Below are 19,910 nucleotides of genomic sequence, written 5' to 3'. Positions count from 1 at the left end.
GCCAGTGCAATTTCTAAAGTGAACTATTTCAGATACAGTGTAAGAAATATTTATATATGGTTAATGTTGGTAATATAACTTAAAAAATATATGTGAGAAATTCTAAGCTCATATATATAGATATGGAAACATTAGTTTTTAACAGGAATAGCTTGTGGTATGCATGTTGAGCAAAATTTTAAATAATGTTCTAAATGTCAATATGAAAACCTTACTAATTACTTCATTAAATAAGGTCAATACAAAGTTTTATATCGGACCTGTGATCTTTAATTTTTACAGTTATCCTGCCCCTTATGAAAAAAAGTTTGTTGACCCCTGGTGTAGAAGTGTGGAACCAAACCTGTCCACAAATGTTTCGGCAGTACCTCATCCTACATTAGTGCCATAAGCCATTGACAAACCTGTTCCTATGGGTAGCAGATGTTCATGCGATGTGTCACAATAATTATTAAAGTCAATGTCAGACTGTGGTTGCTTCCACGGATATAATACGCCTTAGGCACTATAGCGCCCAGCAAGATACTATTGTTATGTCCGATGAACTTCATAAATGCATTATTGTCAACAATTGTGGGATGTTGTATAACAAGTGTAAATCAAAATGTTCACTCTGTGATAAGGAAATTCCAAAATACAAACATGAATGTTTTTTTAATCACATTTAAAAAAATATAAAAATTTCTAAGATACAGCACGGATATGTAGGTTTTTTTTTATATTACAATTTAAAACTAATAAATCCTAATTTAAAAAAAAAAATGTTAAGACCATTACTTTAGCTTTAGCGTACTATACTTTTTTAGTGACACAAAAGTAAGTATGACTCGCTTATATATATCACATAAGGGTTCCCTTGTACTTTCTAAAGCACTGTTTTAGGAGTGAATATGATTCACAATATTTGCTGAAAGAAAGAAATGGTGTTGAGTATTTTGGCATATGACTTTTTTATTAATTTGTAATACAAAATGCCTGGCATTTTCTACATTTTACATACAAATTATTCATGCAGCATTTATCTTCCATAAAAATTGAGCTTGTTTTATTCAAAATATTTTAGTAATTCTTTTCAATGCAATATCCAAGTAAATTACAAAAAAATGACAAAAGGCGAGATTAAAACATAGCTGAGCTATAATCCGTAAATCATAGATTTAACATCTAATCATTTCTGTATTTCCAGCGTTTATATTCTGCAGAATAATGTTGAAATTCTCTGTTTTTTTAAAACATGTTTTGGCTTCAAATACACCATGGGAATATGCTCAATTGTGATGTCACATAACAAATCTTTTTGTGGATTTACACTTATATTTTGGGACTTTAAATTTATCAAAGCCGAATTGGATTAAATTGCCGCAAAATGGTCCGTAGCGGTTCCACTTCTTCAGTCGGTGCAAAATCTCCGTCTTCAAATAACAACAACGGAATGTCGGCTGATGATTTGGAAATTCTCTCCGTGGCAATCATGGAAACAATTAGAAGGGTAAAAAAAGCCATTAATTAACATTTATCAACATTATAATTGTTTTACAAAACTTTTTCACACTATTTTTGTGGCTCTCTGTTGAATTGCTATCAAAAGGGAATAAGCCTCAAGTTATTTAATAAATAATCACAAGCATTTTTGTGTAATAATCATTTTGTAATTCAAGCAATTTTGGAAATCACAGGTTCACCTGTACAAAGTTTGTTCCACATTTTAGGGTGTCCCAGCGGGTTTAGAATACATTTGCTGTGTGGTCGCTTATTTCAAAGACCAACCTTCTAATGTTGATTGTACCACAGATTCGTGCGCAGAAACAGCGGCCCTCCCTGGAGCGAATAAGCAAGTGGGTGATGGCTCACACCGCCGCTAAAGATTGCTCGTTTCAACAAGTTCACGAGCAACTGGAAGCCATGTCAGCATCGGGTCGAGTTCTCAAGGTCGACAAACATTTCTATATTCCTTGAACTTTTATTTTTGTTTTTCAAGTTTTAAATGCCTTTGTTAAGAGGTCACTGTTTTGGTCTTGGGAAGAGGTTTTAAGGTTACCAAAGTTAATTTTTTTTAAACTTATAATTTAGACTTCTTGTATAAAATGCTGAAACATTTTTGTTTAAATATTGACTGATATATTTTTATAACAAAGCAATAGTACCAATGTTATTGTGTCAAAGTTTTACATTTTGAACTGTAAGAGGTGCAGTTAATGTGTTTAATAAACAAAACCTTTTTTGGTATTGAAATCCTAAAACACAAAACACTCTTTATTGTCTTTATTTATCATATTCTGTTGGTAAACACCAATTGTTTGGTATTGTAAATTTAAAGAAGTTTTTCTTTTTAATTTGAAGTCTGCAATTTTTCTGAACAGTATGATATTAGGATAAAACCAGTATGATATTAGGATTTTTGTAGTATAAAGTATATTTATTTTTCTATGAATAGTTTTCTATAAGATTTTTATTGCCATAAAATCAGTTGTTTCGATCAACCGTACTTATTCACAACTCTGAACTATTTACCTCATTTTTTGGTGAAATACTTCAAAATAAACAACAAGACCCTGTGAAGAAATCACTTTTCAACCGAGCTGTTTTACAGGTGTTCAACCAGGGTGAATACTCGTACCGTGACCCAGAAACGATGACCCCTCGTACATGCGGAAGAACCCCAAAGCACTGGAAGGAAGCAAAGCAACGGAACTCACCCCTTACAACCCCCAAGACCCACAAAAGCCCCCTTATTTCACCCACAAGCCCCAAGATTGCATCTCCTGAACTGACACTTATACCAAGAAACTCACTAATGAGACACAAAACATTACAGGTTTAAAACGTCACAGTGAAATATATATTCAGTGCAATTGTTGTAAAACAACTAATTTTAAATTGTTCAACCAAAGTTAGTCTTTAAACTGTTCTGTGGACACCTGCTTTAACAAATATAATTATTTACGTTTTATGGTATTTAATCAATTTTCACAGTTAAAAAATACCTTCTCTTTAAACTTTACTAATTTGTTATGTCTTTAAGTTTTTGTGATGCATTTCTTATACTATTTTAGGTATATTTTAAATACTTTGATTTTATATTACTTTACTCAAAAAACGTAAATGCTGAAAATAAGTTTTATTTTGATTTGTGTTGTGAATCGTACTGGTCACCTCAATTACAACAACCTTGTTTCACCACTAGGTGACAGACTACATTAAGTTGGTCCAGGTCTCATTGGATGGACTTTCCCAGCCCGAGGGTGCCACGATTAAGGACATGGACAAGTACTTGGAGACTACATACTACATTGAGGTAATTATTATTGTTTCAAGTGTATAATTTTCACAGAATAACAAAATCCATGTTTTTTTTTTTACAATTGTAGCTTTTAGGGATGATACTTAATAGATTTGTATTTTATTTATTAAGTATATAAACTTCTATGTTTTGTTTTTTTCCTAAATAATTGTTTTTGTCAAAGCATTGTTCTTTGCTGTAAAGACCACCTTTGAGGCCGAAATGGTTGTCTTTCTATCTTTCCACTCTTAACCATGTATCAAAGTACTACTTACTTTTGTGGGGCTTTAAAATTCTAACTTTACGTCTAACCTAAAATTTATTTGAAACATTCTAAATGTTACCTACTTCTGCATTGGCTTTAATGTTCGTTCAACTACAACCCCTAGACTTAATTGCATTCGCAGTGGATTTCTGCGTCCAAATTCAATACAACGACTCAGAATAGCCGGGGTCTTAACTTTTTTACATAAGACTGTTTATTTTAGGAGACCAGCGCAATTTAAGCTGACAAATCTCTAGTAATGGTCAAACTATTTTTCCAACATTTTCGCCATCAATTTTTATTTGCAGGGAATTTCTGCGATTGAGTTTAGTCGGCACTTGCGACTTGCTTGCAAGCGATTGGTTAACGCCGGTCGATTGATGCGTGACGGGCTCGTGTTCAGACTTTCCACAAACCCTCCGATCACACCGGAAGCAAAAACGACAAACGGCGCAACAAATTCTGAAGAGAAGTCTGAAAACAAGGTGATTTACATTATATAAGTTGTATTTTTCCTGATTGTCGAGTTCTATGCTTTGATTAGCTCATGTATCAAATGGACGGTTTGAAATCTGGATAAATTTGGTCTTTTTGTGAAGACGTGTATAAAGATAAGATTTTTTTTTCAGACTTTTTCAACTATTTAATTGCACTTAACTAGTTTTTATTTCAAATAGGTATCAGGCAGTTAAGTTTAGTTAGTTTTTAGTAAAATTTTTAGTTCAGACATTCCTAATCAGTTTGCCTAAACTTGTCATGTGAGGCATAGGCATTTTGTTTCTTGAAACCTTTTTTGTCAGTTTTGGCCACAACGTAAGATTTTTATTCTCTTCTCTTCTGCGTCACAGCCAGTGTTTTGAAATAAACATAAATAGAAAACATAAATGTTTTTTTTACCAAACCAAAAACTGACAAAAGGTTGTAGTTACCATTAAAAATGGCAAACATTAACAAATAAAAATAAAAAATTAGGGTAATTTAGGGGCGTTAATGTAATATATAGTAACTGTAACAAACTAAATATATAAAATTAAACAAATGAATAATTTAACTATCCATCCCAAATCCAAATCAAAAGATTTATTGTTTTTTTAATGACCCTGTTGTTTTCCATGGTAGAGTTCGAAGCATTTATATTTGGTGTGTGCTATCTCATCAGCCCAAATCAATGAATAATTGATTACATTGGCCCTTGGCTTGTTATGTAACATGCTTTCATCCTAACACTTTACAATAACAATATGCAAAGTGTGATTCATACTGTCAGGTTCCAAATGTAAAACAAGATTGGACTTTGATTAAGATCTGTTTTTGTGAAAAAAATTAATTGTAATTAAATAACTAATTACATATATTTGCAGGTGAAGGTTTGATATGTCAACTAAGTGTTGTTAAACAATTCAATTAACCACAAATATTTTTAAATATATTCTGTTTTAAATTTAGCTGCAAAAAGATGTATTACAATTTGGTTACAAAAAAAATCAAAAACACTTGTTTTTCTTTTGTTCAGTGTAGCGTAACCGTCATGCACCATCGGTTTCCATGGCCTATTTAATCTCTTTGTGGTTGCATTTCAAGATGGCAAGTTAATTGGGTTTTCTTGGGGCATATTTACAGTGTTTTGTGAATGTAGGTCAAACTTGACAATACACAAAATTGGTGAAGCTATTTTCATTTACTCCCATTGCAATAGAACGTCTTAAAACTACAAATAAAAGCTAAATTTAAATGATTTTGAACAATGCTAAACAGATCCTTAACAAAAAATGTTTTTTATACAATTTTATAAACTTATTGAATTACTAATTGTATAAAGTTGAACACTGAGCACAAAATATTTATTTTACATATATATATATATAGTTTTTTTAAATTAATTTTAATTGATTCTTTTGTGTGCAAGTGACAAAAAAGACAAAAGTGAGTAATTGATCAATATATATTACATTATCATGTGCATAACATTGTTAATAGCTTTAGCTGATCAAGCTGATGAAATAACATTACCTATATATTGTTGTAATTACACAACAATCCCCTTTCAAGTGTAACAAATATAATTGTTACAAAGCAGCAGTGGCGGAATCGCGATTGTTGTGTCACACAAGCCTCTGTTGATTTGCCAGCTGCACTGAATGATTGTGACGTCATAGTGGCCTATTGTGTTGAGGAGAAATGTAGTTGGCTGGTGGCAGCTTGTGAGTATTTATAGAAGAGATGGTGGCTGGCGTTGTGACTTGGCTAGTGTTTGTTTATTTCGTTTCCAAGGCTGTCAATTCCAATGGCGTTGTTGCTTTAAGGATGGCAGATCACTGTTTCGATTTATGACTCACAGTCATGCCATTATGAGATGATAAAGGGAATTCCACTCTTGATCTTTTGTTTATACCACATAGACAAATAATAATATTTAATGTATTACAAGAAAGAATTTGACTTCCAGATGAGTGTTAAATTTACAATATATTTCTGTAAAGTAGTAAATCAGTTTGTGTTTGGCAAGTAGCATTCAAATTATTGCAGTAATAAAAAACATGTAGGACCAATGCTACATAGTTCCATTAAATTTAAAGCAACTTTTATTTTGCAACACTTGACTTGTTTACCAACAAAACCCTTTTTGCAGCCTAATGCTGCCTGTCTCTCTATATGTAATTGATGTGTGCCTTGTTTCATGAGATTTTAAAATGAAATAATTAACTCATTATTCTGTTTACTTTCAATTTGTTATCTTAAGTATTTTTAAACTTTTAGACTCACATATAAGAGTTAAACAGTAAAGGATCTGCTACTTATCGATTTATTTTCGATTTGTTATATCAAAAGTCTGCTATAGTGAAAAAATCCACGAAAATGTTAGAGAGCTACTGAAAAAGGTAACTTAGCAAAAATTCTGCTTAAATTTAACTTTAGGATAGAAAATTGAAAAAGAATTGAACAGATTTTAAGCAGCTACTAAAACTTGAATACGTGACAAACTGACAGTGGTGAGCTGTTACCGCCCCAAACTCGCGCACTTGACAGATGCTTCTATTGCACTTAAATGCTCATCGTTATTTTGTTGTTGTCACATAACCGCTTAATTTAAATATGGCCTTACATTTTTATTATGATTAAACAAACATAAAACGTATTCTAGATTTTTACAAGCAAATTAATAATTAATTGTTTTTAGCGTTCATGTTTCAATCGAAATAATAAAACTAAAGTTCGTAGCTTTTTGTAAAAAATTACACTGGTGTTGTTTTTCGTTCAACTCATAAATGGTTGATTTAGCCGTCCTTGCATTCGTTAGTTGTGAAGATGTTGGTGTGAATCGGCAAACATACGGCGACCTTATAATTGATTTAAGTGCCTTCCGTCCGCTCAACTTTTGCGCCACTTCAAACACGTAATTACTGTTTGCGCTCCGAATAACTTCGGCCATAAAATGTGGCCACTTTCAGCGAGGCCGGCACCTTTTGGGCCATTTAAGGCGAAAGTTAAATGTATTTTTGTGACGCAATATAAACTGACGATTTGGGCCAGAATTAACGTGAAAAAAACTGGTTAAATTTAACAGTTTTATTCGGTTTCAGATTCGTTATTATAAGTTAGTCCACATACCCTAAAGCCGATAGTTATATTTATGGATATTTCATAAAATATAGCAAAATTGCCTTTTATAAGAGTTCGTAGTTAGTCCTGTCAAAAAAGTATTTTAAGTAGATGAGATATTAATCTACTTTCCCGCCGCGATATCACTTAACGATGTATTGCGCCTATCTCAAAACTATACTTAACAATGATCTCAAACATAAGTTTTGTTGAACGGTAAAGTTGCTAAAAATAGCTTATTTTTGTTGAAGCCGCAAATTCTCACTAGTAAAGTGAACGATGAACTTAATCACGAAATCTTCATAAGCTGGCCTTGTTTGTTTGGGGCGAACATGTTGTGGGCGGGCAAACTGCAGTAGCTGGTTCTCTAGTAGCACTTATATTACGTGGGCGCGTACACAGTTCATCTTCCGTGCATCGAAGGAAGGATTAAACAATCGAAACCTGTGTTATCTTTATATTAAGGTTTGTTAGTTACGTCAAGTTGAAAATAGCAAGTTTTCCATATAAGTTTTCCATATACGCTAATTCGATCAAAAACGACTATTTGGGAACTGAAGAATTTTTTTTTTAATTTTGCGCGAACCTGTCGTTTGTTTAAAGAGAAGCGATTTCACAATTCCTGCTCACCACTAACGCAAATACTTCTTTCAAGAGTAATGTTGTGGGCGATACTCAACTAAATCTTTTTCCACAATATTTTAAACCATTGCTTTCTTATAAAACCTTAAGATGAGAACTTTGTATTTCAACGAATTTTCATAACGTTGTCCTTAATATTAAACGCGAATTACGTAACGTAACATGACGTCACTAAAACCGCCGTAATTACGACATTATTAAGACGTCACAATTTGAAATATCTACCCAATGTAAAAGCAGTTTAACTTAACCTAAATCGCGGGTATTCCCCTACGTAGTCGCTCGTATGCAAATGATTCAGATCACGAATGGGGAAATGTCGGTTCTCCCCCCTGGGTAAACCCCGCTTAAGCGAACCACGGTTGTTGTTCGAAGCGATGTGAAATTGTTTTTGTTAATGCGATTGTCTGCAAAGTTGTCAACAAGTTGACGATTTGTTTTGTGAATCGGCTTATTTTTACGTTAAAACAATGTCGATTTTGACACGAGATTTTTTTGTGGTATGTTTGTTCAGTTTTGTCGTTTTGCAACGTCAAGCGTTAATTGAAGGGCCGATGCTAAATACTATAAAAACGGGCTTAGACGTTCTGGTTTAAAACTGAAAATGTTTATGACTGCATAGATCTCAGTGATCTAACTATACTAAATCTCAACTTGGTAATTATGGCGTGTAATTTGTTTTAACGGTAATTTTTTTGAAGTGTGATTTAATTGCTAACGGTTTCACAATTGCGTTTCTTGTTAATTTTTTTAAATAAGTATTTTATTCGGCAACGCCGGAAGCAAAGCATTACACAATCCGACCAAAGGTTGCGATTATAATCGGCAGCACTTAGGCGATACAAAGCGCACAATTGATTTATCGATTTGTTTTGTGGCGACCGAACCATCTCTAAACCGAGCAGCAGCTTACTACACTGAGGCTTGGTTATTATGAGTTAAAGCAGCTTTCAAAGCACAATGAGCGACGTGTTATTGTTGTGTGATATGATCATTTAAAAGTAGGTATCCATTGTTCGAATATTCCAATACAATAATGTGCATTATCAACGTCATAATAGTTAGAGTGTTTAGTAAGACGTAAATCCAATGTTAAACATTTTCCTACCACTTTTTTTACAGTAACGAAACGAGTTGTCAAAAATAAAATTGCACAAAATATATAAATATAGGAGAAAAAATATTCTAATAGTACACACCCTAACCCAAATAATGTAAGCAATATAAACCCCATGAACGAAAATGTGGCAGGATTCTAGACCAGCGCCAACATTTTAGTTTAAACGTGTTTGTTTAGCAACATCCAGTTAAGTGTAAAGTTATGCTTAAAGGAATCACACAATGTCACTTTCTTCTGCGACTTTCTAATTTAACCTCGTTCTGTTTTGCGTTCAAATCTACTGATGAGTGATGAGTGTTTGTTTGAATTCTCACAACCTTGAAACTTGATAGTTTGAAACGGACATTGGAAACAACCTCTTGTTTGTCTCCGACCTATTTTCAGCTTCGTTGAACAGAATAATCATCACTTCCCTCCTAGATGCTTAATGTTTTGAGGGAATTCAACACAACACCTTGGCCATCCATCGATCAATAACTGGCGGCTAGCGTTCCTAATTGCAATCCACCCTTTTGCTCCTTGCATCACGTGTTGTGGTAATTGGCGCACAACCATCGAAACAACTATCTGTTGGTTTCTATTAACATAGATCCACTCCAATTAATTGACTGATGGTTACTTGTAGACGAAATGTATTTAACGTTTTATAACATAACCTAGTTTGGTATTACGCCCAAACAACCTGCAATGAATTGCATTTATTTTTAAGGACGTATCGATTTCCTTTTCAAATAACTGGTTTACTACTTAATATTGGATGGCTGATGTAACTATTTTTTTTTTTGGTCGAATCCACGTTTACGCTCAGACAAAACACAAAACTGCTCAGAACGCAAAAATATATACACTCTCAAACCCGCCTCTTATTCCCCATCATTTTGTGACGTAGCACCACGTGGTTGTTTGTTAAATAGTGACATCACAGTAAGTAAGTGGTTGATAATTGTGACGTGTGAATAAATAATCTTCGCCCGTTCTTTTCCATGCTCGTGTTATTTTTACAAAATCCCTCTTTTAGGCAATTTACAAGTTTCGATTTTGATGAGTTTGGCGCCAAATGATGATATTAGTTTCGCGCCAAATTACGCTTGTCGCTATGGCAACATTTTTTCTCGTTGAAGTTGGCATTGTTGCGCAATCCGCCGCGCGAATAAATTAGCCAACTTCAAACTATTGAGCTCTCGTAATGGCGGCGGTGAATAATTGAAGTGCTTTCTATTGTTTCGTGCCCCGATCTAAACATACCCCAGCACATCATGTGCTCTGACCTGTGGAAGGTGGTGAACACGAACTGGTGAGTTCATTAAAAATTAACGCGAGCTGGTTTAGTTGCGGCCCATCTGACCTGATGTATTTTTAACATCGTAAAATGACGATGTTTGTTTCTTAAATACCACAGCATTTGCGTCAAAATGCATATTTAAATCGACAATATAATTTGCTTTTTTACTGGATTACTCATTGTTTTAAAGTTATTTTGGATTTAGTTATGTTGCAACTAAACGTGCTTGATGGTTTAATAAATATAAAATTCATTGTTTAAAGTACAATCGTTCATGGCATCTAGTAAAATGTTGTTGTTTTCTGTTTTGTTGCAAGGGCACAGAAACACTTTTGTGGCAGTTTTTTTCTGATTAGCCTTGGATGAAGCATAACGTAGATGCATGTTGTGGCAAGTTGCCAGCGCAAACATTTTGTGCTAATCAAGTTTTATGGCTGCTTTGTATTTTCACATTTGAATACAAATATATTTAGGGCAAACAGTTTTAAAATTTTTTTGCCAAAAAAAACCGACAAGTTCGCACCTAGTTACAAATAAACACAAATATAAACAATTTTTGTATGTGCCTTGTCAGTCAAACTTATTCTATGTTTAAATTTTAAAACAAAATACTTTATTTCACAATTAATACTTGTTAAAATTCCAACAGTAGCCACAGTCTATTGTGTAATGACTGTAAGCAACGCTGTGTTATTGTGAACTTAGATTCAACCCTCTGCTTATTACCTTGTGGTGTTTATTTACGTCTTTCAATTAACAACTCTAAGCCGGCTTCACACTTCACTGACCACCGTAATCCCTCCTTCCAGTCCTATCGCAACCGCACGAACCCGACCTTTGAAACCTGACGTATAATCTTACGGCCGAAGTGACATTTCAAATGCGCAGAGCTCGAAATGAGAATTGGCGAATAAAGTGTCTAATACGTGATTTATTGCCACATTTTTGTGTGGAATGTTCTTGCGAGTCTTTGGTATTTACAACTTTGGAAAAAAATTAAATGCAAACTTTGATTTGTCAGATTATTCTGTTTTATGAAAGTGTTATCGTCCAAACCTTGCCATCCTAGTGGAGCAAAATGTTTGCATAACTACACGAAATATCTTGGCGTGGAATGCTTGTCCAAAACCACGTCAGTGACGTCACTTGGGAGTAAAATATCTCCGGCCTAGTGATTTACAATAAGAAATAGTCGTATTTGGCGTATAATCGTTAATTTTTTGCGTGGAACTACAACCAGAAAGAATTGTAGGTCAAATCTTTGACCGAAAACCGTAAGCAACCCAAAATGTTTGCAAAACCGCATGAAATGTCGACCCCTGTCATGTCAGTTGATTCCCAGGTCGTAACAATCCTGCCAATCTGCCATATTTAATGTGCTTACAGATTCCAACATTCGCGTGGTTCTGCCCGCGTTTGGTCTGCTGTTTTAAATAACTATTTAAGTGTACAGTAAATGTCATAGCCATTTAAAAACAAAACATTGTTTTATTTTTATCCCTGATGGCAGATGTTTTTCAACCTTTTTTTGAAAATTCTTATCTCGGTTGAAATCCAGTTGTTTTGCCACAATACCTGCGACAACTCACTCATTGAAATTCAACCACCAAGTGTAATTACCGCTTCTCTTTATTACGTCACAACTGGCCCTTCTAAAATCAGCCTTTCATCTGCGCAATGTGCCTGTCTGGTCTACTGTGACGTCACACTCTTTACGCGCGCGTAACAGAGCTGGTGTGCTGACGTCACAAGTGACATTTAGCGCAAGAACACTCGACCCTGGCGCTTTATATCTGCGGTGGAGCGAACTCGCCTGTTTACGTTCGTCTTGTTAGGCGGGACCTTCGATCTTTGCGCTTTTTGCGGCTTCTTAATGTTCTGATGTGGATTTGTGATAACTTGTAGCTGACGCTCAACTTTCTAGCATTCTGTGAATGACTTGACTTGGTTCATTTTGTTGTTGAAGCAACAACAACAAACCTTGTCTTTGTACAACACAATGTTGGTTAGCATTTGAGGTCGTATTTAGGAATCTTCATTGGTTAATCAGACGAGCAAACATGAATATTTCCTTAAACTTTATTCATATGGTTTAAAATTTACAAAAATATTGCCAAACTTTTCAAACATTTGTCGAAAAAAATTAAAAAATCACAAATGATGTGAACAGATTTCCAGACGTAAAATCTACTTTAATGGGGGAGTTATTTAGAGTGAAAAATCACATGATGTTCCGCGGTATTTTTATCGCCTTTAATTGCCAGATGCACGACACTGTGCTATTAATAGCGCCACTGCATGTCACAATGGCGTGTTTGTGTTGCAACAATGAGATTAGCGCGAGTGCTTTTGTGCCACGCGCATTTTGCTTCCCCTGCTTGATTGCTTTGTTTAAACCAGAGGTTCTCCACTTATTTTCTTGCGGTTTCTTTGAATAAGTTAGTTGGACTCGCATCTCATCAAGCGTTAGGAATTCCACTAATATGTATTTATTAACCCTTATTTCTTATTAACTACACGTTGTTTCCAAAATCGCAATCAATTGCAGTTTTCTCGTAACATTGGATTCGAATGTACTTGCCAGTGGATAATATCTCCAAGCACTTTATCACCACAATCGAGTTTTGATACGAATTGAATCATTGCGCGACGCCCTTAAAATAGTTAAAGGTCGCACCAGGGAGCCGCAAAGCACAGTTTGAGAAGCTCTGGCTTAATTTGACCTCGCCACTTATAACCACCCTTTGTTGGATGCTAAAAGGGAAAATGTGTAATCCAAGAAACGTGCTTTTAAGTATTCGGCGTTGGAAACTAAATGCCAGATAAACTTAAGCAAAATAGTTACTGTTTTTATTACATACGCTATAGCATCAATAAATATATTTAATCCAAATATTCGACCAGCGACCGTGCTTATGTTATTTCATGTACGCATCATTATATACACCAAATGCTATAGGTATCCTTTAAAATCAAGTCCCTAAAATATCGTGTGAAACGAGTGTATAACGCACAACACTTGCGCTAATGGGAGCCAGCCTTGTCAGATGTGGTTGCCTTGTGTGGCAAGTTGTCCATAACCTGGGTGCGACCTGTGTGTTCATGCCTCAGGCAACAAACCGCCACTTTCAACCTTAGATCCTTGTCTGCAACCAAACGCAGCGCTCGAAATATTGCAAATCGTCGGAAAAACGTGTTGGGAATAACATCTCCCAGATACAACCTATATAGACATCCTTGTAAACTTCGTAGGCAAAATTAATCTCAGACACCGACACAAGTGGATGGTGGAATGGTTCTTTATTGTGATGTCACTCATTCCTTATTGTGATGTCACTCTTTCCTTATTGTGATGTCACTATTTCCTTATTGTGATGTCACTCATTGTTGATTGTGATGCCACTCATTCTTGATGCGATCCTCGTTTAAACTTCACGTTTGTAATTAGGAAGACATTTTTCATGTATTTCTTTTATAAAGGTAGAAATGTTTCCATAACATTTGAAAAATGTAAATGTTTTTTGTATGATTTTAGGTGTGGGTTGCATTCTTTATAGCTAAACGCCTGCTTTTATTGTGATTGTTACTGATGTACTTTACGGTTACTGTTTTACGAATAAAAATCAATCGTCCATCAGATTTATTTCTTCCTTGAGGTAATGTATTAGTGATTAACCTTTTACAAATAATAATAACTTGTTAGATAATTGTAACCAGCTTGTACTAGACGACCACTTTGCCCACGAATTGTTATTTCCTGCGGCAGAAAGCTATATTTAAGTTAAATCTGTTAAGTTGATACGAGCTTGAAGTGGCTGGATCGATTAAGCCAAACAGCTCATGTATAATGCACCACTTCGCATCTCCACAAACATCAAGTACCCCACACACCGCTTGACCCCCGCTACCTTGTGTGACGCCTTGTTGCGTCACACGCGCTTCTGGAAGTGTTGTTGTGGTAGCGGGAATTGAGGTTGTTTGTTGGGAAAGTGAATTGATGGATTCGTGGAATTGCGAAACACGATGAAAAGAGATTCCACTGACATATTTATCTGCTGGTGTTTTCTCGTATAAGGAATTATTTGCTTTCAACGAACTGGTGAAATAAAGTGGATATTTCGTTTACAATTTACATGAAGGACAAAGACAAGATTTAATCATTTTGAATTTAACTTAGCATTAAATGTACAAACAAACTTTTACCTGTGGGTTAACTTTGTTTGTGTCAAATATGAAATGTTGCGTGTTTTGAATAGTTTGCTTATTACGTAATAATCGTTCGTCGTTTGTTGACGTCCTAGCTTGTAAACATCTGTTCCAAGTTTGACCTGGAACTTCAAAAATGTGAAGAAAGTTCTTAAGGTTAAGTCATCATAACCGCACTGATGGAGCTTTGATCCGCGCAGATGTTTTGCATATGAAGTCGACTTGGCAACGATTATTCCTTGCGTCACGTGCATGACCTTGACCTTTGTGTGTCACGTGTGCTTCAGCGTTGCTCTGGGCAACCAAAACGAATTTGATTTGTTAAAGAAATTGATCTAAGCAGAAAGTAACTTGTGCCATAAGTGTGACGCAATGAAAAATTCTTGGTCAGGTTAATTTTTTTTACAAAATATTTGGCACAGGTATTTGTAATCGCTTGTTAACTTAATATCGGTCAAACACCGATACCAGCAGCAAGTATCGTGTATCGTTTCCAATCCGATATAATAACGTAACTCCACGTACAACCGGGCTTTATTACGCAACAAAGGGAGCGAAAAACAAACAATGCCGGTCGCGATTGTCACACACAATGCCGCTATTACGCAACAATGGCAACTCGCCAGCGCCAAGCGAACCCGATTGAACCCGGTCTATCGTGTCGGGGTTACCTCGGGTCACGTGGCGCGGGGTCACTCCAGGTCAGCTTACTTGCTGATATGGATTTGTTTGTTTACTAATGAGAGACCTCACAGTTGCTAATTGTAGAATTTTTTGCAGTTTTTTGCTGAATAGTGACACAGTGTCCTAAAGAATGCTTATTGTTTCAAATATATATCTTTTTAGTTATATAATAATATTACAATTAAAAAATTAGATTAAACTTGGGTGCATTGTAAATATGGCTTGGTATAAATTTAATTAATTTAATTTAACAACCAATCCTAAATAATTAATTACTTGTTTTCAGTATTTTTAGCTTATTTTATAAGACATATATGAAAAATGCACTTTAAGTAAATGTGGAATAAATTGACCAATGTTAAATTTTTTTTCAGCCTCTTGCGTCCCCCTTACCCCTCCTAGTGTGCAGTTATTGTTGCGGAACGGAGCAATGTAACAAAGACGGGAACGCTGAGTCGCTTCTTTCTTGTGTCGATTGTGGAAACAGTGGTGGGTTGAACTAAATGTAGAATTCATGTAAAATGTTTAACGTCTTCTGTATTGAGTAATGCCCAAAATTGGTAAACACTAAAACACCGGGTCGGAACACTGAAATGCTGAGAAAAGTGTAACTTGAAAAAAGAACAATTTAAAGTAATTTTCTTTTGGTTCAAAAAAAGTGTTTCGATAACAAACCGAAGGTGTTTAAGTTTAACTTTTGACACTTTTTTTTCTAAGCATTTTCATAATTTTTAATTGCTGATAAACAAAACGACTTTTGAGGTCCATTTATTCAGTGTCGGAAATTATTTGTTTCTTTTTTTTTAGGTTAACGTAAACGCTCTATGATTATGTTTTTTCCTTTGTATAATTTTAATAAAACCAGTAATTAAAAATGGTTACTGAAAGTTAAAGCTATAACATATTCACATATAGCCGAGTATCCAGCATATAAGTGGCAATTTGCTTTGTGATGCATTATGCATGAACCATTAGCGTGGTATGATTTCTATTTGCAGGCCACCCTTCATGCATGAAAGTTTCGCCGGACCTCGCAGCAAACCTCAGGGGCGACCTCAAGTGGCAATGCATAGAGTGCAAAAGTTGTCAGGTCTGCGGATCAAAGGGAAATGCCGTAAGACAAACAAGTTTAATATTTTTTTTATCAATTCTGTGATAATTTTGTTATAATTTTGTCTTAGTCTCGATTGAGTTATGTAATAATGACCCAAATAGGGGAAATGTGGATTCCAATCCAAAAAGGGGTTGTGCTATCTCCACTAATCCGGAGGTTTCTGAACATTTGAGAAGAAAAAAACTAAATATAGTACAAAAAATAATGAAAAACTTATTGAAACCCTTTATTTAAACTTTGGCATAAAAAGTAAAGTTAAAATTTTGTAGCACTGTAATTTACCTTTTTAACCCAATTGAGAAATCTCACCACAAGTATTAAAAAGTTTTTCTATATTTCTTGCACATATTTATTCCTGTATTCCAGCGTTGTGGAAATTTATTGCATAGAAAGTCAATATGAAGCTGTTTTATAGACACACTGCATTTAAAAAATACATGTCCTGTTTCAAATAAATTTAATCACTTCATAAATAAGTATATATTGTTTTTATTGTGAGCTTTATATATTTAAAACTTGTTTTTTGGTCTTCACTGAATTTTCAAACAAATATTGTATTTTAAGTGTGTTTTTTCTGGCATTCATCTAACATTTATTTGTACCTATTAAAATTGTTTCTAAGAAAATGTATTTTTAAATTATTGTGCGAAAATCATTATTAAATTAGTTATATTTTTATTTTGTATTTAAAAAAACATTAAAAAAGGTTTTATTTTTTTATGTTTAATGTAGCCTTGCAAACAATACAGTTGTAAAGGTCACAAGAAACATTTTTTGTTGACTTTAGGCAAAGATAGTCGTCACGTTTCAGTCTCACCGACACACTTTATCCCTTCACTTGCTTTCACTTGTGGGCTTTTAAGCGAGTGTTGAAATGTAACGCCGGTAATTGTGTTAAGCTTTTTTTTCCCACTTGTTGTTTTATGTGTGCCAGGATGTTTAAGCGTGACTTTTCGGGCGTCGTTGTTGGTTATATTCGAACGGTTTTCTGAACTTAAATTAAAGCATGTTTGTTTATTTTTGTCTTCATTTTTGTCTATTTTTTTACTGAATGTTAATGTTGGGTGAAATCTGGCTGGAGCATTTATTTAAAAGAATATTTCTGGTTTATTTACCAAAACAACTCTAAACCTAAAACACAAGTCCTAAGCAGATTTTATTATAATCCAAACTAAACCCCACTAAAGATTTATTGTGTTTTGATTGTAACTAAATTTGCCATTGTATCGAACAAGGTAAATGCCCAAGGTATTGTAAACAACAGTACAAATTTATTTTTGTTTTAAATGTTTTACCTCAACCTCAGGTTGGTAACTTATATATTCCCTTTCAAACTTGAACTTCTTGGTAGTTTAGTTTTATTTATATCCTTGAAGCTCACTTGTATATTTACGCGGCCCTGTCACCAGCCTATGAATCACTGTAACCACCCTGACATTATTTGCGTTGCTGTGTCACCAACACCTCTCTCTGTTTGTTCAAGAAACTTCTAACTATTGATTTTGTGAGGTTGCTGTGAGCCACTGGAAGCTTTATTTACTTCCAAATACTTTATTGTTGTATAGATATAACCGGCGAAAATTCCCAAACAAATAGATAACTGGCGAAAATTCCCAAATGCATTCCCTTAACTTGGCCAAAATTAACTTTCACACATGATTTAAAAGTTTGTGTAAAATTTGCCTGAGAAGCACTTGACTTTTGTTAAAAAGGTGGTCATCTCTAAACATAAATTTGATTTTTTAAATTTATTAATATAATAAAAGAAATACTATGCTTTTTTATGTAGTTAACAGAAATGTATTCAACAAGAAAGCATCCTAAATAATGTTCTTTTGCATTAAGCATCATTATATTTAGAGCATTTCTTCAATCTGCTCGCTAAACATCGGAGGAATGTTTGTTTTGTGTTTTATTGCATCCTGACTTTTACTTGGAAAGGATATAACAAAAGGTTTTTTGCGTTGCAAGTAAAACAATATTGTTTTCCCAAATATTGATCAGAGGATGAAATAATGTTAGTTGCGCTCAGTTTTATCAATTAAATATGCAAAAAAATAAACAAAATTTCAAGAAACTTGATAAAAATTTTATTTCTGAAAAAAATATAAGTTTTATTACTACAAAACAAGAAAGGCCATTTAAACTAAAAACTGTTTTTAATAGTTTTGGAATTTTTTTAATAGATCAGTGCAATTAAATTGCATTACTACCGTTTTAATTTTTTATGGTGCCGAAAATATTTTTCCAATTAGTTTTAACTTCTTGATAGTTCAATGTACCAAGTGCTGTTTTCTCACACCCCAGACCCATAGTGAGGTCACAAACACTTCAACCCTCCACAGACTTTTGGTCGCGCTACATCGCACTTAGTCAGGGTTCATCGCAGCTGAGGAATGTAACATCAAGAGCTGTCGTTGATCGAGCTAACACAGAGTGCTCAGCGATATTCACTTGGCACTTGGCACCATTGTGTCTTTTTGTGCTGGTGCCTTCTCTTTTCCACTTTGGTCGCACAATTTTAACTCTTCTTTCCAATTGAGACACCACTAGGCCTGAAACCTTTCGCCTAGAAATAAATCCTTGTTTTGGCGATACTTTTAAACACTTTTTGTAATAGTGTTAAAGCTATTTTTGTACAAAACATAGAAGTTTTTCCGTAACTGGAACTTTGTATTTTTTCTAATGGATCATTTTTTGCTAACTATCATTCTTAATTTATTTAAAACAACTCTAAATCGCAGTTGACCTAGTACTACTATCACCCTCTAATTCAAATTAGTAAAACAAAATTAGAATTTACATTTTTCGCACAACATTTATTAAAAGTTGAAAATGTAATTATTTGATAAAAACAGTAAACAAAAAACCTTTTCAACATTATCTTATAAATTTCGTAAACCTCCAGGGCCAACTGACTCTTTTTTTATCCTTTGCTACAGGGTTCGCATTTGTAGTAACAAATCAACATTTGTCTAAATACCTTGGTAATATCACTTATTCATTCTTCCAGGACAATTTGTTGTTCTGTGATTCCTGCGATCGTGGAATCCACATGGAATGCTGCACACCACCTCTCACCAAGATGCCTAAAGGTAGCTGGAAATATCACTTTTTATTTGGTTTTACTTTAAAATGGTTTTCCTTTCTTGGCAAGATTATATTTCTTTTTGTGGTTCATTTTTTTAGTTACCCAACTTGACTAATTAAAGCTTTATATTGGTTAATTATTATAACTTTGATTACTAATTTGGTTTGTAAACTAGACCAAATGTTAAAAACAGTGATTTTTGCACCTTATGCCACTTTTTTTATTTGTTTTATAATAATTTAGTTATTGACATATTTTCTCCATGGCCAAATTTTGTATTTTTTATTCAATATTCTTTCAAAAACAACTTGGATTTTAAAAATTTTACAAATATGTTTGATACCCAGCAGCATTTTGCACTCTTGAAAACTTGTTTTACTTATCTTAATCTTTCTTTTTCTTCTCAGGCACATTTGTGTGCGAGTTGTGTAAAACTTCCGACGTCCACAAGAAGAGGGACCTTGAACATGGGAAACTCCCTTCCAGGGGGCCAGGAAGACCCCCACATGCCCAGCGACGATTGTTGGCCCCAGGGACCACACCCCCAAGATCCACTGGTAAGCAAAGTGATGTGTGGATAATAATCTACAAGTGTATATTTGTACCTTTCTAGGAAAAATCATTCA

The 19,910-nt window shown here is 34.3% G+C and overlaps 1 protein-coding gene across 1 annotated transcript in view; it reads left to right on the top strand.

Annotated features, from left to right (window-relative positions):
• The first annotated feature begins 1,193 nt into the window (after window positions 1–1,193).
• Window positions 1,194–19,910, top strand: part of LOC146137164 (uncharacterized) — a 34,877-nt gene continuing 16,160 nt past the window's right edge. The window contains exons 1-9 of the mRNA XM_083393193.1: window positions 1,194–1,489; window positions 1,792–1,929; window positions 2,591–2,815; window positions 3,185–3,295; window positions 3,854–3,979; window positions 15,454–15,568; window positions 16,078–16,193; window positions 19,207–19,288; window positions 19,692–19,855. Coding sequence (XP_083249319.1) covers window positions 1,367–1,489; window positions 1,792–1,929; window positions 2,591–2,815; window positions 3,185–3,295; window positions 3,854–3,979; window positions 15,454–15,568; window positions 16,078–16,193; window positions 19,207–19,288; window positions 19,692–19,855 — 1,200 coding nt within the window. The 5' untranslated portion in view covers window positions 1,194–1,366. The remainder of the gene's footprint in view (window positions 1,490–1,791; window positions 1,930–2,590; window positions 2,816–3,184; window positions 3,296–3,853; window positions 3,980–15,453; window positions 15,569–16,077; window positions 16,194–19,206; window positions 19,289–19,691; window positions 19,856–19,910) is intronic.

This window comes from Ascidiella aspersa, chromosome 7, assembly GCF_963924565.1.
Source record: "Ascidiella aspersa chromosome 7, kaAscAspe10.2, whole genome shotgun sequence".
NCBI classification, from domain to species: Eukaryota; Metazoa; Chordata; class Ascidiacea; order Phlebobranchia; family Ascidiidae; genus Ascidiella; species Ascidiella aspersa.
This window is presented reverse-complemented; position numbering and strand designations above follow the sequence as displayed.